This window comes from Sapajus apella, unplaced genomic scaffold (genome assembly GCF_009761245.1).
Source record: "Sapajus apella isolate SASKATOON/1434 unplaced genomic scaffold, GSC_monkey_1.0 scaffold62, whole genome shotgun sequence".
In the NCBI taxonomy this organism is placed as follows: domain Eukaryota; kingdom Metazoa; phylum Chordata; class Mammalia; order Primates; family Cebidae; genus Sapajus; species Sapajus apella.
The window spans coordinates 17900891-17927352 of NW_022437002.1; the positions used below are offsets into that span (position 1 = coordinate 17900891).

Here is a 26462-nt window from a genome sequence, read left to right on the forward strand (position 1 = left end):
CTCTTCTCTTCTCTTCTCTTCTCTTCTCTTCTCTTCTCTTCTCTTCTTCTTTTCTTTTCTTTTCTTTTCTTTTCTTTTCTTTTCTTTTCTTTTCTTTTCTTTTCTTTTCTTTTCTTTTCTTTTCTTCTTTTCTTTTCTTTTCTTTTCTTTTCTGACGGAGTCTCACTCTGTCGCCTGGGCTGGAGTGCAGTGGTGTGATCTCGGCTCACTGCAACCTCTGCCTCCTGGGTTCAAGCAATTCTTCTGTCTCAGCCTCCCGAGTAGCTGGGACTACAGGTGTGCGCCACCATGCCCAGGTAATTTTTGGCTTTTTAGTAGAGGCGGGGTTTCACCTTGTTGGCCAGGATGGTCTCGATCTCTTGACCTTGTGATCTGCCCTCCTTGGCTTCCCAAAGTGCTAGGATTACAGGTGTGAGCCACCGCTCCCGGCTGGGGTACTATGTATTTTCAATGTTTTAATCTTGATGCTGCTTAGTGAGTATGTTCAATTTGTGAAAATTCATTGAGTCTGTGCTTAGGTATGTGTACTTTTCTAAAATGAGTAATATACTTCAGTAAAAGTTAAAAATCCTAGCTTAAACATTTACATTTCATATTTAATTTATATTTCCTTTCCTTTCACAGGTTTCGGCAGAAAAGAGACTTGGGATAAGCAGGGGTGTGATCCTCTCCTTCTTTTCTCCTCTCCTGTTTTCTAGTTTCTTTCTTTGATGTCTTGTGGCAGGGAATAGGGAGATTGAAAAGTATATGTGTTTCTCTTAATTAGTACTGATCTAATTCTTTTTTCATTGTTCTTTCTTTGGCTAAGACTGATTATTCATACATACAGTGTAGCAGGCATCCAATTGCTGGTTCTCTCATGCAGCTGGTTGTAAGTTTTTTTTTTGGGATGGGGTATTTCCCTATCTACATTGCCTTCATAGAGGATATCCACTTTAGCTTGATATCTTCCAGGTTCTCTTGATGCCTTCTTAGTTCTCTCCACCTAGAGCTTCTTGCTGTGCTTGTCACATTTGTGAGTGGCCAGCTCTCTTTAATTGGTTGCCAGCATTAGTCCAAACTCTGCGTCCTTCCCTGGTTTCTCCTTGATTCATAGGTACTGTTTCATCCTTGACATGCCAGATAGCGCAAATATAGGCTGTTCCCTTGCTACCTTCTATTTTGCATTAAGTTCTATTTCCTGTTTCTCCTGTCTCACTGTTCACTCCTGCTACAGTTAGGTGCCTGGACACATCAAATGTTTGATGATTCAGTGCCCCACTGTCCTCCTTTATTCTTTTATTCATTTACCACCATGTTTTGAAATTGTCTTTTTCTTCTTTTCAGGTGTTTTTCTTCACCAACTTCACTCTTCTTTCTATGTTTGGGTATTTGTAAATCATGTTTTGGGTAGTCACAACCAACCAATATTAGTAATTTCCCATTTTTTTTTTGAACTCACTAATCACAGTATATAACTGTAGAGAATTTGTTTTTTTCTTTCTTTTTTTAATCTTAGAGAACTGGATATTTCCTCCTTTTTTTCTCCTTGTGGCTTTTAGTATTGCCATAGTGCCAGTTACTTGAATCTTGTTTTTCAAAAGGCAGGTGACATGGGGTCAGTTATTTTCTTTTTTTTTTTTTTTTTTTTTTTTGTGAGGGGGGTTTTCTCTTTTTTTCCAGGCTGGAGTGCAATGGCGCGATCTCGGCTCACCGCAACCTCCGCCTCCTGGGTTCAGGCAATTCTCCTGCCTCAGCCTCCTGAGTAGCTGGGATTACAGGCACGCACCACCATGCCCAGCTAATTTTTTGTATTTTTGGTAGAGACGGGGTTTCACCATGTTGACCAGGATGGTCTCGATCTCTTGACCTCGTGATCCACCCGACTTGGCCTCCCAAAGTGCTGGGATTACAGGCTTGAGCCACCGCGCCCGGCGGGGTCAGTTATTTTCTTATGCTTCTTGTCTCTGTACTGTCTAGATCAGTTTGAAGTGTTACTTATCTGTATTTTTTATAGCTTCTTTCATTGACATATAATAGATATACCTCATTGCCCTTGTTTTTTTTCCAAAAGTTTCTTATTTATTATAATACTCCTGATTAGGTGGGTGTTGGCTTAAAGATGTCTACATGTTGATGATATTGTTGGACACTGCTTACAGAATGAGGAGAAAGAGGCATTGGAGTAGAATGGAATGGACTAGACTAAAAGGAAAAGGGAAGGTTCTGTCAATGTTTCATATTGCCTGTATTTTTTCATAGCACTTCATGCTTTTTCTTTGAAAACCTGTATTTAGCTCGTCTTATAGGCAAATAAAGAAAGCTCTAAGATTAATTTTATCATTAATTGAATGTTAGAAGTATTTCTAGTTTTATATGACAGGTAAAGTCTACCATTCAATGATTTTCTTAAAAACTAAAATATGCTTTTCTTTATTGGATATAGGAAAGGTATGAATAAAAGGAGAAATGTAAATAAACTTAACTAAGAAGTGTACTCATTATGAATAATATATCCTCTCAAAGTGTCTGTCATCCTGTGACCCTTCTCACCTATTTTTCCTTTGGCATTTTATAATCAATTTCCTGTGCCCTTTATAGCATACCCAGCTTTTACTAAAAAGTTTCTGTCTTTAGCTATTGAGGGGGAAGTATATAATATGTTGGCATTTTTAAACTGTAATGAGTGTTATAGAGATGTTTAATATAAAGTTCTTATACTTCAGAAGAGATATTAAAGACTTATGTCTTACTTTTTTCTCTTTGAAGGATGTGGTAACTGCACTTAGTCCCCTGCTCTTCAGGAAACTCAGTAATCCTGACATATTTTCATCCACTGGAAAAGTTAAACTTCAAAGACAACTGAGTCAGGATGATTGTAAGTTATGGAGAGGAAGCCTGGCCAGCTCTCTGTCGGGTAAATATCTGATTTCTTTTTTTTTTTTTTTAAGAAATGTGGGACTGTGTGTTCAATATTTAAGGGTGTATTAATTGACTTGGCATCTTGACAGTTTCTTTTCTGGTAGTAGTCTTGTGTAGAACACTTATGGTAAGGCTGTCTTTCTCTCCTTACTTCTTCCTCATGGAATCTCTGATTGCTAACCTGCAGGACCTGATAGATACTTCTTGGTTGATCACCACTACTGGTTGGTTACTCTCTCTCATTCTGATTTTTACTCTCTGCCCACTTCTGTAGACTTTACGTTCTTTGCTTCTGTAGATTTTCTTTTTTTCTTCATTCTCAAAACCTAAAAACTCACAGTGGCCTCTCTACCTCCTTCAAAGAAAAGATACTTAAAAAATTAATTTAAGGGGAATAAATTATACAAAGAAGGCACAGTATAAAAGGAAGCAATTACATTGTGGTATAATTCTGGTCAGTTAATAGAGTTTTAAAAAAAGAAAACCCATTTGATCTCAGCTAAAAATATGAGATTAGTAGAGAAGAAAATGTAATCTCACTATACTCTTCTACCCACAAATAAACAATTTTCAGTTTTCTTTTTCTTCCTGTTCCTTTCAGGGCTATTCCATTGGCTTTATTTTCTTACTCTTATGTTGAAATTTTTATTTTTGCTGGTCATATATTTAGCCACATAGAGCCATTTCTTGTTTGGTTTTTGATAGCATTCTGTTCTTCTTTTAAAGGGATGTGATTGTCTTTTTTTTTTTTTTTCCCCCAGAGACAGAGTCTCACTTTGTTGCCCAGGCTGCAGTTTAGTGGTGTGATCTTGGCTCACTGCAACCTCTCCCTGCCTCAGCCTCCCAAGTAGCTGGGATCACAGGCAAGTGCCACCATGCCTGGCTAATTTTTGTATTTTTAGTAGAGACAGGGTTTCACTATGTTGGCCAGGCTGGTCTTGAACTACTGACCTCAATTGATCTGCCCACCTTGGCCTCCCAATGTGTTGAGATTATAGGCGCAACCCACCATGCCTGGCTGGGATATGATTATCTTCTGATTGTCATGAGTAAATTAGATTTTTGATTTTAAAATGTGGCTGGGTGTAGTGGCTCACGCCTGTAATCCCAACACTTTGGGAGACCAAGGCAGGCAGATCACCTGAGGTCTGGAGTTCAAGACATGACAAAAGCCTATCTCTACTAAAAATACAAAGATTAGCCTGGTATGGTGATGCATACCTGCAATTTCCGCTACTCAGGAGGCTGATGCACAAGAATTGCTTGAACCTGGGAGGCGGAGGCTGAGTGAGCATCATTATACTCCAGACTTGGCGACAGAGCGAAACTCTGTCTCCAAAACAAAACAAAACAAAACAAAAGGAAAAAGTTTCCTTACCTGGATCAACTCTTTCTTTTGAGCACCTAACAACCAGAATATTCAGTGTTTTGTTTTGAAATGCTAAATTCCTTTTATCCTTTGAAGTAATTGCATGGATACTGTGTACGTTGTTGAAAGGTGGTTGTGTTTGTTCTTTCTGTGGAACTTTCCAGTTATCTGATTTTAGCCCATATTTTATGCCTTTTGGGGTGTTACACATTTCTGATTGCTCAGCCTAAGATTTTGCAGGGTAGACTGGTACCCCACTTTTTTTGAGACAGGGCCTCTTCTGTCGCCCAGGCTGGAGTGCAGTGGTGCGATCTCGGCTCAGTGAAACTTCCACCTTCTGGGCTCAAGTAATCCTCCTCCCATCTCAGCCTCCCAAGTAGGTGGGACTACAGGTGTCCACCACCATGCCCAGCTAATTTTGTATCTTTAGTAGAGAGAGGGTTTTGCCATGTTGCCTAGGCTGGTCTTGAACTCCTGAGCTCAAGCAGACCTGCCTCAGCCTCCCAAAGTACTGGGATTATAGGTCTGAGCACCAGGCCAGGCCAGGCCAGATACTCCACTTAATTGCAGTCTGCTTCATGCTTACTGTACCTTATGCCTTTCTTTGCCCAGTTCCATTGGTTATGATCTACCTATCTGCTTTAGATTTACCCCTAGTTTTTTCAGCTTCTCATTGTCAGTGTCTGTTCATTTCTGTCATTCTGACCTTTGTTTGCTTACTTTTTTTTTTTTTTTTTTTTAAAAAAACAGAGTCTCGCTCTGTTGCCAGGCTGGAGTGCAGTGGCACCATCTCAGCTCACTGAACCTCTGCCTCCAGGGTTGAAGCGATTCTCCTGCCTCAACCTCCTGAGTAGCTGGGACTACCAACATGTGCCACCACGCCCAGCTAATTTTTGTATTTTTAGTAGAGATGGGGTTTCACCCTGTTGGCCAGGTTGGTCTCTATCTCTTGACCTTGTGATCTGCCCACCTTGGCCTCAATTGCTGGGATTAGTCACAAAAATACCCAATGTAGTAAAGATGTGAAGAAAGGGCTTAGGGGATTACAGGCATGTGCTGGGATTATGGGCATGAGCCACTGTGCCAGACCCTTCTTTTTTTTTTGAGACAAAGTTTCACTCTTGTTGCCCAGGCTGGAGTGCAATAGTGTGATCTTGACTCACTGCAACCTCCATCTCCTGAGTTCAAGCTTTTCTCCTGCCTTAGCCTCCTAAATAGTTGGGATTGTAGGCATGCACCCCCATGCCTGGCTTTTTTTTTTTTTTTTTTTTTTTTTTTTTTTTTTTTTTTTTTTTTTGTATTTTTAGTAGAGACAGGGTTTCACCATGTTGGTCAGGCTGGTCTTGAACTCATGACCTCAAGTAATCTACCTGCTTCAGCCTCCCAAAGTGCTGGGATTACAAGCATTAGCCACCGTGCCCGGCCAGCTTACTTCTTGAGTCTCTTTATTTTATTTTATTTTATTTTTTTTTGAGACGGGGTTTCGCTCTTGTTACCCAGGCTGGAGTGCAATGGCGCGATCTCGGCTCACCACAACCTCCGCCTCCTGGGTTCAGGCAATTCTCCTTCCTTAGCCTCCTGAGCAGCTGGGATTACAGGCATGTGCCACCATGCCCAGCTAATTTTTGGTAGCTTTAGTAGAGACGGGGTTTCACCGTGTTGACCAGGATGGTCTCGATCTCTTGACCTCGTGATCCACCCGCCTCAGCCTCCCAAAGTGCTGGGATTACAGGCTTGAGCCACCGCGCCCGGCTTATTTTATTTTATTTTTTATTTTTGAGTCTCATTTTTATGGTGTTTTCTGGAGGACAAAAGATAAAAGCATGTGCTTAGTCTGCCGTCTTTAACTGGGAATGTTTTATGCAGCAGACTGTTGAATTATTGTAAGAGTAGTAATTAGAATTTTTAAGACGTTTTCTTTTTTTCTGTGTTATTTATTTACTAAAGGACTTGTTATTCTGTTTGTTTATGTTGTTCCTTCTGTCTTTTTTCTTTTCCTCACCTTGGCAGTCCTCGGTATGCTTCATTCCTTACTGAGGTATACTCAAATTGGTTTCTTCTACAGTGTTCCCTCAGGCCTCTTTATATTGAAGAGAGAGATGATAGTAATCTTTGTATGAATAGGATAAGCTGACTTTCCTTTGGAATTAATAGGTGAGAAGTAGGCAGGTCCTCCGGAGAAATGCACATTTGCAGAATGAAGGAAAGAAGGCAGACAGGCAGGCTCTACTCTGGGCTTATGGAAGTTTTGAGTAGGGAACCATCACCATAATCATTATTATTTTTATGGAGGGCTTTATGGAAAGACTTTCCAGTAAAAGGTACATTTGAGTGAGACTTGAAAACTTAACTAGATTTTAAAAACATATTGTAATTTTCTAGTAAAATATGCTAGTTATAAAAAAATTCACTACAAGGCCGGGTGCGGTGGCTCATGCTTGTAATCCCAGCACTTTGGGAGGCCGAGGCGGGTGGATCACGAGGTCAAGAGATCGAGACCATCCTGGTCAACACGGTGAAGCCCCGTCTCTACTAAAACTACAAAACATTAGCTGGGCATGGTGGCACGTGCCTGTAATCCCAGCTACTCAGGAGGCTGAGGCAGGAGAATTGCCTGAGCCCAGGAGGCGGAGGTTGCAGTGAGCCGAGATCGCGCCATTGCACTCCAGCCTGGGTAACAAGAGCGAAACTCCTTCCCCAGCCTACTGAGAAAATAAAAAAAGAAAAATTCACTACAAAAACATGCATTATGTCAAAGTGAAGGCTTTCCTTTTTTAATTTTTTTTATTTTTTGAGACAGCTTCTCATTATGTTTCTCTGGCTAAAGTACAGTGACATGACCATGACTCACTGACGCCTTGACCATCTAAGCTCAAGTGATCCTCCCCCCTTTTCCTCAGCTTTCTGAGTAGCTGGGACCAAAGATACACACCACCATGTCTGGCTAATTTTTTTTCTTGGAGATGGGATCTTGCTATGTTGCCCAGGCTGGTCTTGAACTCTTGGGCTCAAGCAGTCTTCCTGCTTTGGCCTCCCAAAGTGCTGGGATTACAGGTGTTAGCCATAACACCTGTCCTGAAACCTTTCTTTCTTTCTTTCTTTTTTTTTTTTTTTTTTTACTTAGTAGCATGAAAATGGAGAAATCTTTCTTAATTTTTACTTTCTTCTATGTCTTAATTTTCTTCTATGGTTAGCTTTGTTAAATTCTTCTCCAAGTGAATTGTTATCATATTTTGTTAGCCGCAAAAACAACAGTATCCCCTAAGCCCTTTCTTCACATCTTTACTACATTGGATATTTTTGTGACTAAGATTTTGCCAGTCACAGGAAGTAATTTCATGACTAAGATTTTGCCAGGCACAGGAAGTTTTCAAGTGAGGTGAGTGATTACGATAAAGCCAGGGGAAAGCACAGGGCATAATATTGAAGTGAGTGAGTGAATAAGTATGGAAGAGTGGAAGGAGATGAGGCCAGAAAGATAATCTGGGTTTATGGAGGGTCTTTTTCATATGCTAAAACGTTTGGCATAATTTCTTCAAATAGTAAGGAGCCATCAGAGGCTTTTAAGGAAGGAAATGACATAAACACATTTTTGTTGGTTAGATCACTAGCAAAAGTGTGAAGAATGGTGTGAAGAAGGGGAGAAATGAGACCTTCACCTCAGAAAGTCATTGCAGGCTGGGCACGGTGGCTCACGCCTGTAATAGGCAGATCACCTGAGGTCAGGAGTTGGAGACCTGCCTGGCTAACATGACAAAACCCTGTCTCTACTAAAAATTTAAAAATCAGCCGGGCGTGATGGTGTACGTCTGTAGTCCCAGCTACTCAGGAAGCTGAGGCAGGAGAATCGCTTGAGCCTGGGAGGCAGAGGTTACAGTGAGCTGAGATTGAGCCACAGCACTCCAGCCTGGGCGACAGTGAGTGGAACTCTACCTCAAAAGAGAAAAAAAAAAGTCATTGCAATTCTCCATACTCGGTCTTTATAAGTGACTCTCTCTTAATGAGATTAAGGCAAACAGTAAACCTGAACTGAGCACATGGAGTCTGGTGAGAGCAGTATAGATTCATTGTTTGCCTGCTGGAAACTTGCACCACTAATGTTACATTGAGTTGATGAGAAACTATGTAGGCTAGAAAGGATTGGAAAACTCCTAGACTGCTAGTTTGGGTGTCAGAGTGGAAGGCTGGCATGTGATGAATATTATTGAGAACATAAAATAGTTAATCAATTTTAGTGTTCCACTTGCCATTATCCTTACCACCAAGACGATTAGAATTTTTAGTGGATAGTTGGAAATTTTAATAGATTCTAAAATGGATGTGGAACAATTTTACTTTGTATCAGTATGATTTTATCCACTTGATAGCACTGTATTTGTATTTTTTCATTCATTTATAAATAAATAGTTATAAGTATATTTTCCAAACCTTGTGTTTGAAGGTAAGCAGCTGCTCCCTTTGTCCAGCAGTGTACATAGCAGTGTGGGACAGGTGACTTGGCAGTCGTCAGGAGAAACATCAAACCTGGTTCGAATGAGAAACCAGTCCCTTGGACAGTCTGCACCTTCTCTTACTGCTGGCCTGGTAAGTGTTCATAAAGGTGGTGTTTTGCTCTATAAAAAATTCTTAATTGTCATTTGTCTTTGCGACATCTGTCCTTTTTCCTTTTTAGGATTTGGAGAATTCAATTTCCCAAAGTGAAGTATGGAAAAGAATGATTTTTTTTTTTTTTTTTTTTTTTAGAGATAGGATCTTGCTTTGTTGTCCAGGCTGACTTCAAACTCCTGGGCTGTAGCATTCCGGTTGCCTTGGCCTCCCAGGTAGCAAGGACTACACGTGCATGTCATGGGATCAGGCTAAGAATGAGTGGTTTTTTTTTTGAGATAGAGTTTTGCTCTTGTCACCCAGGCTGGAGTGCAATGGCATGATCTTGGCTCACTGCAACCTCTGCCTCCTAGGTTCAAGCAATTCTCCTGACTCAGCCTCCTGGGTAGCTGGGATTACAGGTGTGTGCCACCATGCCTGGCTAATTTTTTTATATTATTAGTAGAGATGGGGTTTCACCTTGTTGGCTAGGCTGGTCTTGAACTCCTGACCTCGGGTGATCTGCCCCCATTGGCCTCCCAAAGTGCTGGGATTAGAGGCGTGAGCCACTGCTCCCTACCTTAAGAATGAGATTTTAATTGAGTCTATTTTGATTGCCCTCTCCTCAGTGGCACTAATTGTATAGTGAGGGTCAAGAAAAAGATTCCATATGGTTGTAACTTTAATGAGTAAATTTTCCTGGGAAAGAACATTCTTTTTAGAGAAATGATTCTAAATCTGGTAAAGTTGTGCTGCTTTGGTTTATAGCTCTGTGGTATACCTATTTGGTATGTGAGGATAGGGAACATGTTTGGCACATCCTGGGTACTTAAGTATATATATAAGAATAAGGGCCAGATGCAGAGGCTTACGCTTCTAATTCTTGTACTTTGGGAGTCTGAGGCAGGAGGATCACTTGAGCCCAGGAGTTTGAGACTAGTCTGGGCAACATAGTGAGACCTTGTCTGTACAAAAATAATAATAGTAATATAATAATAATAATAAATTAGCTGAGCAAGCTGGCGTGTGCCTGTGATCCCAGCTACTCAGGTGGCTGAGGTGGGATAATTGCTCGAGTGTAAGCAGTTGACGCTATAGGGAGCCGTGATTGTGCCACTGCACTCCAGTGACAGAGTGAGACCTCGTCTGGGGAAAAAAAAAAGCCTTTGTTTGTCTAGGCTTTGTATGATATGTAGGGCCTTACAAAATTTAAGCTGTGTAGGTTGGGTAGGTTGTTTTCTGCCTGTTGTTACAAATTCTACCCTTTTACCCTCAAACCTGCCTGGGTGCTTAAGGCAGTCACAGGCTTTCTGCTCATCTTACACTGTTTCCTCTATCTTTTTTTTTTTTTTTTTTTTTTTTGAGACGGAGTTTCACTCATGTTACCCAGGCTGGAGTGCAATGGTGCGATCTCGGCTCACCGCAACCTCCGCCTCCTGGGTTCAGGCAATTCCCCTGCCTCAGCCTCCTGAGTAGCTGGGATTACAGGCACGCGCCACCATGCCCAGCTAATTTTTTGTAGTTTTAGTAGAGACGGGGTTTCACCATGTTGACCAGGATGGTCTCGATCTCTTGACCTCGTGATCCACCTGTCTCGGCCTCCCAAAGTCCTGGGATTACAGGCGTGAGCCACCGCGCCCGGCTGTTTCCTCTATCTTTAGGTCTAGGCACACTACTAATTTGTAGGGTACAATCACAGAAACGTGTTCCAATTAAAGTCTTATCTAGACTTGAAGATATAAGCCTTTTGGTCAACATACATGGAGTAGAAAGCTTTGTCCATTTGTTCAGTATGGGAAGTGGGAGCAGAGGGGAGGAAGTCTTTGTGCAGCAGGTGGGAAGCCAATTTTTGGATCAAAGGATTTCCGTATAATACTAAAGTTTGTGACTCTTAGGCCACAGAGAGAATCAGGATCATCTGTGGAAATTCCCACTTCCTTAATTTTTTATTTTGAAATTTTTGAATCTACAGAAAAATGGAAAGAATGGTACAGTGAACACCCATGTAAACTTTACCTAAATGGATTAATTTGTACATTTGGCCATATTTTTTTTTCTGTGTATATATATGTATTTTTTCCTGAAGCATTCAGAGGAAGTCACAGACTAATTACTATGTCTCATATTTAAGTGTTTCTCCTAAGATGAAGGACACTCTCCTAAACAGCTGCAATATATTATCAGATCTAAGATGTTTAGCATTATTATTATTATATATATATATTTTTTGAGATGGAGTCTCACTCTGTTGCCCAGGCTGGAGTTCAGTGGTGCAGCCTCAGCTCACTGCAACCTCCACTTTCTGGGTTCAAGTGATTATCCTGTCTTAGCCTCCCAAGTAGCTGGGATTACAGGTGGGTACCACTACACCTGGCTAATTTTTGTATTTTCAGTAGAGACAGGGTTTCACCATATTGGCCAGGCTAGACTTGAACTCCTGACCTCAAGTGATCCACCTACCTCAGCCTCTCAAAATGTTGAGATTACAGGTGTGAGCCACTGTGCCTGGCCACATCATTTTAATAATAGCGTCTAATAATTTAAAGACCATATTCAGATTTTCCTACTTGGTCCCAACATGTCTGTTAAAGCCTCACCTGCTTCCCTTTTAACCTCTGGAACCTAAAACAAACAAACAAAAACAGATGAGCATACCCTACTAGAGATTTTGATCCAGATGTCTGGAGTTAGTCACAGGCTTCTGTATTTTCCTTTCTTTTCTTCTCTTGTCTTTTCGTTTCATTTCTTTTCTCTTTCTCTTTTCTTTTCCTTTCTGTCTTGACTCCCCTTCCCCTTCCCCTTCCCCTTCCCCTTCCTTCCCCTCTCCTCTCCTCTCTTCTTTTTCTTTTCTTTTGAGACAGGGTCTCCCTCTGTTGCCCAGTCTGGAGTGCAGTGTCATGATCTCAGCTCAACTGCACCCTCTGCCTTCTGGGTTCAGGTAGTTCTCATGGCTCCTGTGTAGATGGAATTACAGGCATGTGCCACCTTGCCTGGCTATTTTTTGTCTTTTCAGTAGGGATGACGTTTTGCCATGTTGGCCAGGCTGGTCTCAAACTGCTGACTTCAAGTGATCTGCCTGCCTTGGCTTCCCTGAGTGCTGGGGCTACAGACATGAGCCACCACGCTTGGCCTGTATTTTCTTTAAAGTGTTATCCTGATTCTAACATGTACCTCTTTGAGAACTACTGCCACCCTGATACAGCTGAATGTTTCATTTTAAAGTGGTATGTTGCAGAAGGGATTCCTGGACTGAGGTTCCTGGAACCTAGGCCAAGTGAACTAGAATATTCCTGAATTATTATTATTATTTTAAATTAACAGTTTATTGAGATATAATTCACCCACTTAAAGTTTATAGTCAGTGGTTTTGGTGTGTTTCACAGACAGGTGCAACCATCACAGTAATCAATTTAACAGCATTTTCATTACTTTAGAAACTGTTCTCTTTAGCTATCACCTCCTCATTGCTCCATCCTCCTGCCCCCAGCACTAGGCAACCACTAATCTACTTTCCACCTCTAAAGGTTTGCCTATTCTGTATTTTTTATATAAATCGAATCAAATATGTGGCTTTTTGTGGCTGCTTCTTTTACTTAGTCTAATGTTGTCAAGATTCATCCATGTTGCAGTATGTGTTCCTTTTTATTGCAGAACAGTATTCTGTTGTATGTATATATTATATTTTGTTTATCTGTTCATCAGTTAATTCATTTGTTTCATTCTTTACCAACTTCATTTTTTTTTTCATTTTTGAGACGGCGTCTCACTCTGTTGCCAGGCTGGAGTGCAGTGGCAGGATCTCAGCTCACTGCAACCTCCGACTCCCTGGTTCAAGTGATTCCCCTGCTTCTGCCTCCCAAGTAGCTGAGATTACACGCATGCACCACCACACACAGCTGAGTTTTGTATTTTTGGTAGAGACGGGGTTTCACCATGTTGGCCAGGATGGTTTTGATCTCCTGACCTTGTGATCCACCCGCCTTGGCCTCCCATTGTGTTAGGATTACGGTCGTGAGCCACTGCACCTGGCCTTCACCTTCATTTTCTAATGTCTATAGAGAGGATTTATCTGAGTGCTTATTTTTCCCATATATGTAGAAATTATGATCCTAATTAGTGATTACCAGGGCATGTTCTAAAAAGGATCATACAATCATATCATTATATGTTCCTAGGGATGGAGAAGAACTTACGTGGCATCTTGTTCAAGATGAGTTATTATTCTTAAAAAAAAAAAAATTATATAGAGTGAAAATCTGTTTTTGTTTTCTATTGTGCTTTTTTTCTTTATTTTATTTATTTATTTATTTATTTTTTTGTGTGCTTTTTTTTTCTAACTATTTATTTACCTACTGTAACTTCAAGCTGGTTCTTCTCTTTCCATTCTCCTGCCCAGAGATTTTCAGTTGGATATTTTATGTTAGGTGGCACATTTGCTAGTTGATATTGAATGCCTGTTTCTGCTTTGACCACCCGTACTGGAATAAACCTCAGTGTTTATCTTGCTGTGACATTTCTGAAAAATCTTAACTAGAATGTATTCTCTTTGGAGTAATGGGCCTCTATAGTACATGGATCCAGCGTCCAAAGAACTTTTAGGTTAGCAGAACAGGATCCACGTATAACAGGACAAGCATTTAAAAATAATAAAACATAACATTTAAATAAATATTGTATTGATTATGAGTTAAATGGTAACAAAAAGGGGTATGATAAGAAGTACGCTAGTTATAATTATTGGGAAGATAACTTGTAGGAGGTTAGACTTGACCAGAGTCTGGGGAGTAGATAAGCAAAAGCCTTAAGTTGCAAGTATTTCCATTTTGAGTCCATCTAGATGATGTTTTTATGAAGAGATTTTTGTACTTCTTCATTTTCTAGTGTCTACTGAGACGATTTTTTTGAGGGCTTATTTTCCCCATATATGTAGGAACCATGATTCTGATTAGTGGTTACCCAGCCATGTTCTAAAACAGATCATAGAATCATATTTATATGTTCCTAGGGATGGAGTAAAACTTACATAGTGTCCTGTTCAAGATTAGTTATTATTTGTGTTCTTAAAAATATATATACAGTTAAAATCTGTTGTTAAAACTGGCATAGGAGAAAGACCTGCATTAGAAATCAGAAGATAAAACTCTGATACTGCTATGTGAATCTGAATAAAGACTAAACATATTTGAGCCTCCATTTTTCTCATCTGTAAAATGAGGTTAATTCCTGCTTTGCTTTATTCTGAATATGTTAACTAGTGTCTAGTTTGGATCTTTGCTTTCTGTATCTCTGATGTAAATCCACTTGGCTGTATCACCATTTCTAAGACTCACCCTACCTGTCTACTGTCTTTCCATCCCCCAAACCATTTCTTCCTTGTTCATTCCCCTTTTTTTTCCATAATTGAAATTTTATTGGTAGTGTTGATCAGTATACAGACATTTCCATTCGTACACGGTTCTTAACATATCTACTGAAAATCTAAAAAACCATGTATTGTAATTGTTTTTAAACAGTTATTCTATTGACATTCCAGCTGAAAATTGGGAGGCAAATTTTCCTTAGGAGGCCATCAAGGGGAAAGTACCAGTATTGTCAAGTGTTACATACATCCTACCAATTTATTAATTCATAATTTAGTAGTATATATACTACATACTGAAATGTTCAGTCTTTTGTAGCACATTAACAAAGTTAACAGGAAAATAAGACTACTTTGACTAAAGGTGTTACAGAGTGCACACAGTTCTGACAGGAAGAGCCCATGAACAAGGAGTGATTTTTGTTAGGAAACAATTCTTCTAAAAAGCAACATGAGGATAGAAGTAATCTAAAATGTTCAAGCCATGATTACCAGTAACTATTCTAACATGATACTGTGATTATAGCAAACTGGTATAATCTTAAACTGAATTGGGAACATTTCATTTCTTTTTTTTTTTAAGATGGAGTCTTGCCCTGTCACCAGGCTGGAGTGTAGTGGCTTGATCTCGGCTCACACGTCTGCATCCTGGGTGCAAGTGATTCTCCTGCCTCAGCCTCCTGGGTAGCTGGGACTATAGGCGCATGTCACCACACCCAGCTAATTTTTTGTATTTTTAGTAGAGATGGGTTTTCACCATGTTAACCAGGATGGTCTCAATCTCCTGACCTCATGATTTGCCTGTCTCAGCCTCCCAAAGTGCTGGGATTATAGGCGTGAGCCACTATTCCTGGCTGGGAATATTTCTAACTAAAACAAGAGATATGATATTCTGTTGAATATTTTATCATTAGTTCTCATATTGAATATGACATGTCATTTTGGGTGTTTGGGTGCCATCTTATTATTGAATTTTGTTAAGGTGAGATTTTCACATAACATAAAATTAACCATTTTAAAGTGTACATTCTAGTGGCATTTTGTGCATTTGCAATGTGTGCAGCCACCTTTATCAAGTTTTAAGACATTTTCACCACCACTCCCTGCAAAAAAAATCCTCTACCCATTAAACAGTCATTATTCATTCCACCCTCATTCTAGCGCTGGCAACCACTAATCTGCTTTTTGTTTCTGTGGATTTACCTATTCTAATATTTCATATAAATAGAATCATAAAATATGTCATGTTTTGTGTCTGTTTTTTTTTTTTCACTTAACCCAATGCTTTCAAGATGTTTCTACATTATAGCATGTATCAATGCTTTATTTCTTTTTTTGGCTGAGTAAGATTCCATTGTATGGATAAACCACATTTTGTTTATCTGTTTGTCTGCTGATAGACATTTGGGTTGTTTCCACCTTTTGGCTATTTTGAATAGTGCTGCTGTGAGCATTTGTGTATACGAATTTGTTTTGAATATTTGGTTTCAGTATTTTTGGGTATATACCTAAGAGTAGATTTGTTGGGTGATACAGTAATTCTTTAACTTTTTGAACTACCAAACATTTGGTTTGCTACACCATTTTATATTCTTCCCAGAAATATATGAGGGTTTCAATTTCACTACATCCTTGCCAATACGTTTCTGTGTTTTTGATTATAGCCATCACAGTGGGTGTTAAGTGGTGTTTCATGTGTGGCTTTGATTAGTATTATATTTTAAATTTAATAATATTTTAGAACAGTCTGTTGAGGTGACATGGAGTATGCTTTTGAAGGAAATAACAAAACTCCAAGACTTTTATTAGAACCTTTTCTTATCATTAAAAAGTTTCTTATTTTAATTTATATTATTTTTAGTTGAAAAATAATTCCATCATTCTTAATTTGTTTTTCCAGAGATGTTTGTTTTACCTACATCAGTGTTATAAAGAGATTCCAGACTTAGCCACTTCCTCTTTCAGTATTACCTTTCTGCTGCTGTGGTTTTGCATTTTCTACTGTGAAAGGTGGAGATATCTGTATCTATATATCAGTTGGCTTTATTGCGGTATAGTTTACATAGAGTAAAATTCACCCATTTTAAGTGTTCAATTTGATAAATTTTGGCAGATGTATATAGTTGTGTAACCGCCACAATTATGATATAGATATATGCGAATTATAGTATAGAATAGAACAGCATTCCCCAACCTTTTTGGCACCGCAGACTGGTCTCATAGAAGACAATTTTTCCACGGATGGGGTAGAGGGGGCTGGGGATGGTTTCAGGATGAAACTGTTTCACCTCAGATCATCAGGCATTAGCTAGAGTCTCATGAAGAGCATGCAACCTAGATCCCTTGTATACATAGTTCACAATAGGGTTCTCGCTCCTATGAGAATTTAATGCTGCATTGCTGATCTGACAGGAGGTGGAGTTCAGGTGGTAATGCTTGCCCTCCTGTAGCTCATCTCCTGCCATGTGGCCTGGTCCCTAACAGGACATGGACCTGGTGTAGAATATGTCTGCTACCCCAAGTTCTCTTGTGTCCCTTTGCTGTCTGTTCTCCCTCCGCAGGTCCAGCCCTTGGCAACTATTGATGTACTTTTTTGTTACTGCAATTTTGCCTTTTCCAGGATTTCATAGAAATGGAATCATACAGTATGTAGTCTTTTGTGTCTTTTTTCACTTAGCATAATCCTTCTGAGATTCATCCATGTTGTTTTGAGTATCAGTTTGTTCCTCTTTATTGCTGAAAAGTATTCCATTGGCATGGGTATATAGACTTTCCATTCCCCAGTTAATGACCATATAGGTTTGTTTCCAGTTTTTGCCTGTTATGGAGAAAGCTGCTGTGAAAGTTCATCATACAATTTTTTTCTGTTTTTGTTTTGGTGTGGAATATGCTTCAGTTTCTCTTGGGTAAATACTTAGGAGTGAGACTAGTAGTATGTATATTTACCAGTGTAAATTTATCTTTACAAATGTATATTTATCACTGAATATTTGTCTTTATAAGAAACTGCCAATCTGTTTTCTTTCTTTTTTTTTTTTTTTTTTTTGAGATGAGGTCTCTCACTGTCACCTGGGCTGGAGTGTAGGGAGTAGTTGGGATTACAGTTGTCTGCCACCATGCCCAGATAATTTTTTGTATTTTTAGTAGAGACGGGGTTTCACCATATTGGCCAGGCTGGTCTTGAACTCCTGACCTTGTGATTTGCCTACCTCAGCTTCCCAAAGTACTGGGATTATGGGCATGAGCCACTGTGCCTGGCCACATCTGGCTAATTTTTGTAATTTTTTTTTTTTTTTTTTTTGAGACGGAGTTTCGCTCTTGTTACCCAGGCTGGAGTGCAATGGCGCGATCTCGGCTCACCGCAACCTCCGCCTCCTGGGTTCAGGCAATTCTCCTGCCTCAGCCTCCTGAGTAGCTGGGATTACAGGCACGTGCCACCATGCCCAGCTAATTTTTTGTATTTTTAGTAGAGACGGGGTTTCACCATGTTGACCAGGATGGTCTCGATCTCTTGACCTTGTGATCCACCCGCCTCGGCCTCCCAAAGTGCTGGGATTACAGGCTTGAGCCACCGCGCCCGGCTGTTTGGGTCTTAATACGTATCACTACCTTCTACCTTTGGAGGTAGAAATCTAGAAGTCATGATGAGTGATACTTGCATATAACTCCGGTGGGTTTACCCATTAATTTATACTTTTTAAATTCCTACTCAATAAAATATATTTAAATGAAATCATTCTGAATGCCTTCTACTTTATAGAAGTAAATACAAGCTAGGCTGTACACTTGTGTTCCACATCCTACTCCTGTCACTTGGTAATCATATGACTCTTTGCAAATCACTGAACCTCTTTAAGCCTCTGCTTTCTCATCTTTAAAATCAAAATAATGATAAGACTTTTCTTGGCCGGGCGCGGTGGCTCACGCCTGTAATCCCAGCACTTTGGGAGGCCGAGGCGGGTGGATCACGAGGTCAAGAGATCGAGACCATCCTGGTCAACATGGTGAAACCCCGTCTCTACTAAAAATACAAAAAAAAAAAAAATCAGCTGGGCATGGTGGCGCGTGCCTGTAATCCCAGCTACTCAGGAGGCTGAGGCAGGAGAATTGCCTGAACCCAGGAGGCGGAGGTTGCGGTGAGCTGAGATCGTGCCATTGCACTCCAGCCTGGATAACAAGAGCGAAACTCCGCCTCCTAAAAAAAAAAAAAAAAAAAAAAAAAAGACTTTCCTCATGGATTTTTTAGGATGAGATGAGACAATCCACGTAAAATAACATAGTGTCAGATTTGTAGTTACATTTAGAGGCAGCCTAAAGCTGCCTTTCTACATAGTGAACTATAACCTAATTTAATATGTAAACTACCTGTAGCCTAACCTGAGAGTATATCCTGTAACAAGTAGCTAAGTCTCAGTCAAGCATAACAGACAAATTTTCAGCCAATCATATAGACTGTGTGTTGCCAAAACATGTTCAAATAAGGCAAACACCTGAACTGCAGCCAGTCAGTCTACTTCTGTATATCATTTCTGTTTCTCTGGCTATAAATATAACCTGCATGCATTGGAGGATGGAACATTCTGAACTGCATTTAGTACTGAGTGGTAACTGGTTCATTAATCTCTTTATTTATTTTTCTGAGGCAGGGTCTTGCTTAGTCACCCAGGGTGGAGTGCAGTAGCATGGCTCACTGCAGCCTGGATCTCTGGGGCTCAAGTGATGCTTATGCCTCAGGCTGCCCCTTCCTCTATCTTTCCCAGTAGCTGAGACCACCGTTTTCATTTTCTTATTATTTGTAATGGGGGCGGGGGGTAGGGGCTCCCTGTGCTGCCCAGGTTGGTCTCAAACTTCTGGGCTCAAGCAGTCCTCCAGTCTCTGCCTCTACCTCCCAAAGTGCTGGAATTGCAGGGGTGAGCCACCACACCTGGTGAATCTGTCTTTTGCTCAATTAAATCATTAAATTTAATTTATCTTAGGTTTTTCTTTTAACAATATGAACAAAATATGTATTTTTTTCTTTTTATTAGGCACTTCAAGTAGTTATTAGTAGTAGTGATACCATAATAAATATTGTTTATATTTCTTTTTTTTTTTTTTTTGAGACGGAGTTTCACTCATGTTACCCAGGCTGGAGTGCAATGGCGCGATCTCAGCTCACTGCAACCTCCGCCTCCTGGGTTCAGGCAATTCTCCTGCCTCAGCCTCCTGAGTAGCTGGGATTACAGGCACGCACCACCATGCCCAGCTAATTTTTTGTATTTTTGGTAGAGACGGGGTTTCACCATGTTGACCAGGATGGTCTCGATCTCTTGACCTCGTGATCCACCCGCCTCGGCCTCCCAAAGTGCTGGGATTACAGGCTTGAGCCACCGCGCCCGACCCTGGCTAGTACTTTTATCTGAAATTGAGAATACAAGAAAAGGAACAGGTTTTGGGGAGAAAATTAATGAGTTTGATTCTCAGATGATGACAGCTAATCTGGTATACATATCCTTTTAAAAATAATTATTGATAAGAAATTTACATAACAAAAATCAACCATTTAAAAATGAACAATTCAGTGGCATTTAGTACATTCACAGTGTTGTAAAACTACCATCTCTATCTATTTGCAAAACCTGTCTGTTACTCTAAATTTAAACCTTTTATCCATTAAGCCCTTTCTCCTCATTCCCCCTTCCATACAATCTGCATCTCTATGGATTTCTCTACACTGGATATTTTATATAAGCAGCATTATACACATGTGACCTTATTAGCATAATGTTTGGATGTTCTTTCACATTCTAACATATATTGGTACTTTATTCCATCTTTTGGTTGAATAATATCTCATTGTATGCATCTAACACAACTTTCTGTCCATTGATGGACATTGGGTTGTTTCCACCTTTTGGATACTGTGAATAGTGCTGCTATGAATATATGTGTACATGTACTTGAGTGCCTGTCTTCAGTTCTTTTAGGGATATGCTTAGGGGTGGAATCATAAAGACATATGGTAATTTAACTTTTTGAGGAATTACCAAACTGTTTTCCATAGTAGCTAACCATTTTACAGTCCTTCTGGCAGTGTACTGAAGGTTTCAGTTTCTCTATATCTTTGTCAACTTGTTATATTCCATTTAAAAAATTATTGTTTAATTATACTATCCTGGTGAGTATGAAGTGGTATCTCATTGTGGTTTTGATTTGCAGTGCTGTAATGACTAATGATGTTAAGCATCTTTTCATGTGCTTTTTGAGCATTTATATATCTTGTTTAGAAAAATGTCTGTACAAGCTCTTTGCCCATTTTTAATTGAATTTTTTTGTTGTTGTTGAGTTTTACAAGTTTGTTATATATTCTGGATATTATGCCCTTAGTTTTATGATTTGGAAATATTTTCTCCCATTCTGTATGTTATCTTTTTAGTTTATTGATAGTGTCCTTTGAAGTTTAAAAACGCCCTTGATGAATTCTAACTTATCTGTGTTTTTCTGTTGTTGCTTATGCTTTTGGTTTCATATCTGAGAATCCATTGCCAGCTCAAAGGTTATAATATACCTCTATGTTTTCTTCTATGAATTTTATGGGTTTACCTCTTCTATTTACTTCATTGACTCATTTTGAATTAGTTTTTATATTCAGTATGAGGTAAGAGTTTATTTTTTTTGCATGGGGATATCCACTTTTTAGGTGTCTTCGCAACAGTTAGATGTCCAGAGTAAAGTAAAACAGTTTAGGGCTATAGTTGCAGTCTTGGAAGCTGCGGATTAAATCACCATGGGAGAGAGTACGGGGAAAGAAAAGGAATGTAGGGAAGCATGAAAAAATTACATGTGAAAGGGTAAATAGTGTTAGACACTGAAGTATTCAACTTAGAACTATTGTAGTTTAGATAAAGTGCCTTCACTGCCTATTAAGTTGAGAATTGCTGTCCTTTTCACTCTTGGTTTTTCTTTTTGTAAGAGGAACTTGTTTCTAATGCCATCTAGTGTCTTTTTAAAGGTATATGAGTAAGGGTAAGAGGTTTTAAAATAAAAGTTGTGAAATTTCATGAGACTTGAGCAGTTTATTAGCAGTCTTAGCTTACTCTCAAGAGCATTCTTAAGAGAGAAGTAAAAGAACACATTAATTACTTTGCCTGAACAAATTTGCAGCTGAATTTCTTCTCTTGTGTTAATTTGTAAAGAATTTAAGATATATAGCCTTAAAAATAGTGGCATCTGAATTTTTTTTTCTTATCTTGAATTTGTCTTAAAAAAATTGTAGACAGGCTTACTTAATTTTTTTCTTTTTGAGACAGGGTTTTGCTCTGTCACCAAGGCTGGAGTGCAGTGGTGCACCCTTGGCTCACTGTAGCCTCAACCTCCTAGGCTCAAGTGATTCTCCTGCCTCAGCCTCCTGAGTAGCTGGGACTACAGACATGGGCCACCATGCCTGGCTAATTTTTATTTTTATTTATTTTTAAATTTTTATTTATTTATTTATTTATTTTGAGACAGAGTTTCACTCTTGTAGCCCAGGCTGGAGTGCAGTTGCGCAATCTCAGCTCACTGCAACCTCCACCTCCTTGGTTCAAGTGATTCTCCTGCTTCAGCCTCCCAAGTAGCTGGGATTACAGGTGCCTGCCACCATGCCTGGACAATTTTTGTATCTTTTTAGTAGAGACAGGTTTTCACCATGTTGGCTAGGCTGGTCTTGAACTCCTGACCTCGTGATCCACCTGTCTCAGCCTCCCAGAGTGCTGGGATTACAGGCATGAGCCACCGTGCCTGGCCAGAATGGTTGTTGTTAAAAGGTGAAAAAATAATAGATGTTGCCAAGGTGGCAGTGAAAAGGGAACACTTACACACTGTTGGTGGGAGTGTAAATTAGTTCAACCATTGGGGAAAGCAGTGTGGGGATTCCTCAGAGAGCTTAAAAGCAGAACTGCCATTTGACCCAGCAATCCCATTACTTGGTATATACCCAGAGGAATGTAAATTATTCTGCTATAAAGACACATGCACACGAATGTTCGTTGTAGCAGTGTTCACAATAGCAAAGACATAGAATCAGCCTAAATGCCTATCAGTGACAGATTGGATAAAGAAAATGAGGGCCATATACGCCATGGAATACTGTACAGCCATGAAAAAGAACGAGATTATTCTTTTTTAGGAATATGGATGGAACTGGAAGCTATTATCCTAGGCAAATTAACGCAGGAACAGAAAACCAAATACCACATGTTCTCACTTATAAATGGGAGTTGAATGATGAGCACTCATGAACACAAAGAAGGGAATAATAGACATTGGAGTCTACAGGAGAGTAGAGACTGGGAGGAGAATTAACTATCAGGTAGTAGGCCTAACACCTGGGTGGTGAAACAACCTGTACAACAAACCCCCATGACACAAGTTGACCTATATAACAGACCTTCACATGTACCCACCCCGCAACCCCTGAATCTAAAAATTTTTTTAAAAAGTAATTAAGGGTAATTTCTTTAGCTTTACATTAATGGTGGGTGTTGAAAGTTGCTTTATGTGTAGTTACTTCAGGTCTTTTCATTGCACCTGAGACAGCCATCTTTTCCTCTGTCACTATTTGCGTGGGAATTGGCATTGTTTGCTTTGTACCTTTAGGATTGTGTGATGGTTGATACTGAGTGTCAACTTGATTGGATTGAAGGATACAAAGTATTGATCCTGGGTGTGTCTGTGAGGATGTTGTCAAAGAAGATTAACATTTGAGTCTGTGGCCTGGGAAAGGCAGACCCACGCTTAATCTGGGTGGCCACCATCTAATCAGCTGCCAGCACGGCTAGAATATAAAGCAGGCAGAAAAAATATGAAAAGACTAGACTGTCCTAGCCTCCCAGCCCACATCTTTCTTCCATGCTAGATGCTTCCTGCCCTCAAACATTGGACTCCAAGTTCTTCAGTTTGGGAGTCTGACTGGCTCTCCTCAGGTTGCAGACAGCCTGCTGTGGTACCTTGTGATTGTGTGAGTTAATACCTACTAAACTTCCCTTTATATATGTATCTATCCTGTTAATTCTGTTTCCCTAGATAATCCTGGCTACTACAGATGGTATTGCTTCTACTATGTCCTCTTCGTGTACTTTATGGTTTGTAAAGGAGATTGAAAGAACAAAACTCTGTTTTCTTGGTCTGTTAACTCCTTATATCAGGTCTTATGTTCCTTGTTTTCACTGTTTTTGTGCAGTTAATATTATATGTGAGCCCACCATTTTGAAGTATTATACTGGTAACTGTACTAAAAAAGTAAGATACATACCTCATAAGCTGCTTCATCTAGGTCTGTTTCTTCATTTTGTCCTGTACTTTGCCTAAGCTTAATAAGTCTTCTGCTTTTTTTCATTTTCTGCCTCAGGATTTCCTGATTGATATTTTATATTTGTGAATACATTTAACAGTTTAGGTACTTTAAAAAAAACCCTCTTAGAGTGTTCATCTGATTTCTCATATTTGCAAAATTGTTTTACCCTATGAAGTGACATCTTTTTTAGCCTATACTGTGGTGTCTTAGAGACCAGAGATAAATCACAGTGTGTAACTGTGTTTAATGAGAGAGAATTGTCGGAAGAATTGTGAGTTAAGATATTCTGTCATGAATATATGTATCATCTGTAATAAACAGTTTATTAATAATGCAAACTCTGAAAGGTTAAACTGAATTTATTGTAATTCATTTGGTCCTGTGATCCATTTGAAACCAATTTGCAAATTTTCAGCATAAATTGCTTATTACATAGAAACATTTATCTGTTTGCAGGACCTGGGAAATAATCTTGCAAGAATGTTGTAAAGTTAAATTGACCATGGATAGTACCAGTTCTAAAAAAGTTTTAAAAAGTAAATAAAAAAAGATAAAAGAAGCCGGGCGGGGTGCCTCACGCCTGTAATCCCAGCACTTTGGGAGGCCGAGGCCAGTGGATTACCTGACGTTAGGGGTTTGAGACCAGTCTGACCAACATGGTGAAACCTCATCTCTTAAAAAAAAAAAAAAGTTTTAAAAAGTAGACAGTACCAGTTCTTTGGCAGAGAGATATAAAAGGGAGATAACATCAATATAATTGTAATTTTGAGGATAATATTATTTAGATATACCTTTAAATTGGGGCCATGGCATCTCTGAGCTGTAGGGTCCCTTTCCAAATCTTACCTGGTTTTAAGTTTGTAATGAGAAATACTATATCCATATTGTTGTCTGGATTTTTATTCATTTAGCAGACATATTTCTAGTTTCCATGAGGTATCAGTAATTGTCGTGAATGCAGGAGAAATTCAAAAATATAAGACATTGTTTTTGCTCTTAGGGAACTACTTAACTAGTAATTGTGTGATTGCCGTAATAGAGAACTGTATGAGGCATAATTTGGTCACAAAAGAAGCAGTAATCAGTTCTGGATGTGGGTGTGATTTAAAAAAGCTCAATAATGACAATGCTTAAGCTGAGTTTTAAAGAATGATTAGAAGTGAACAGGGATGTCAGGAGTGTTTGTGAGGGAATAAATAAATTTTTGTAGGAAATGAAGGAAACCTTCGTGGAAGAGGCAGCATTTGAGCTGGGCTCTAAAGGATAGGGAAGATTCAGACAGTGGAAGATTGAGCCTGGGTAGGGACTGGGCCTTTCTGGAGTAGAGACCATGCAGTAAAGGTATGGTTATTTAAAATCTTAGAAACAGCATGTAGTTCACTGAGGCTGAAATATGGAGTTATTTACTCATACTGTATATGGCAGTCATTCTGCCTAGTGCTGGCTGCATCTCAGTAAACAAAACAGACTCAGTTCCTGTCTTCATGGAGCCTCAGGGAAGGAGTGGAATGGTAGATAAGATTGCGAATAGTAGGTTGAGTAGATAGGATTAAATAGTAATGGAGTTTGAATATTAAGTGGAGGCATTAGGACTTAATTTTTAGGTAGTGAGGAGCCATGGAGGATTATTGAAATGGTTGAGAATGTTTGACTATGGCACTGAAGAGAGAGTAGAGTGGAGGGAATCTTGTTTAGAGGTGATAGCTGGAGTTAAAGGATAGTGTGTAGATAAAAAGTTGGCTGGTGAGGAGAGAGATCAGTCTGTTAAGTGCTCAGAGAATGTTTTTTTTTTTTTTTTTTTTGAGATGGAGTCTCACTCTGTCACGCAGTCTGGAGTGCAGTGGTGCAGTCTCGGCTCACTGCAACCTCTGCTTCCTGGATTCAAGTGATTCTCCAGCCACAGCCTTCCGAGTAGCTGGGACTACAGCCACATGCCACCACGCCCAGCTAATTTTTTGTATTTTTAGTAGAGACGGGGTTTCACCCTGTTAGCCCAGATGATCTCGATTTCCTGACCTTGTGATCCGCTTGCCTCGGGCTCCCAAAGGATTACAGGTGTGAGCCACCGCGCCTGGCCGAGAATGTTTTTTGATCTAATGAGTGCTTTTGTGTCTGCTGGTGTTCTTTACTCTCTGGTTACCTTTCTTGCTTTCCTTATCAGTTGTCTCTTTCAGTTTCATTTATTTACCCAGCCTTATTCTATCCCTTTTTCCTAATTGACTCATTTATGAAATTTATTTTAGATTATTGTCTGGGACTAATTAATAGTTATCTTTTGCTTAGAAACCTCTAACGACTATTATGCTTAAAGGCTTGATATATCTCAGAGAATGATTCCATTAACCAAAAAACAAGAATATGGTAGTCAGGATAGATCTAGGAGAAAAAGAGCTCTAAGTTTGAGGTGTCTATGTATTATACAGATGGTTGACCAGTAAGCATTTATGTTTAGAGCTCAGGAAACTTGTGCTAGAGATGTAGATTTAAGAGTCAAAGATTCATCAGTATGAAAATGGTAGTTGAAGCTGTGAATGTGGATGAGTTCGCTCAAGGAAGAACATGGAGGGATTAAAAAACAAGGACAAACCTTTGGGGGAACCCTTCTTCTGTTAGATGGTGATCTTCTTTAGGACAGAGATTGTGTGTTTTTCCATTTAATAAACCTTTTTTGACTCCTATATGCCAGGCACTGGGTGCACAGAGAAAAATAAAATGTGATCTTTGTGCTTAGCAAGATCCCAGGCTTTCAGGATGAAGAGATATGTGTAGTCAGCAGTGCAGAGCAAAAGATACTCTAGGGGATGAAGATAAGCTGCTCTTGATTCTTGCATCTTCAATATTGGTCCCATTACTACCCTCAGTATGATTGGATAGTTAGCTTTCTTGCTCTTACAAGGAGTGTAATCAGTTTGTGGAATGTTTTATATTGCTGTATT

The 26462-nt window shown here is 39.5% G+C and overlaps 1 protein-coding gene across 5 annotated transcripts in view; it reads left to right on the forward strand.

Annotated features, from left to right (window-relative positions):
* The window catches only part of MAST2 (microtubule associated serine/threonine kinase 2), a 239088-nt gene that overhangs the window by 30519 nt on the left and 182107 nt on the right, over positions 1 to 26462 (forward strand). For all 5 annotated transcript variants that reach the window (XM_032247417.1, XM_032247423.1, XM_032247418.1 and 2 more), the window contains exons 2-3: positions 2749 to 2896; positions 8712 to 8854. In XM_032247417.1, coding sequence (XP_032103308.1) covers positions 2749 to 2896; positions 8712 to 8854 — 291 coding nt within the window. The remainder of the gene's footprint in view (positions 1 to 2748; positions 2897 to 8711; positions 8855 to 26462) is intronic.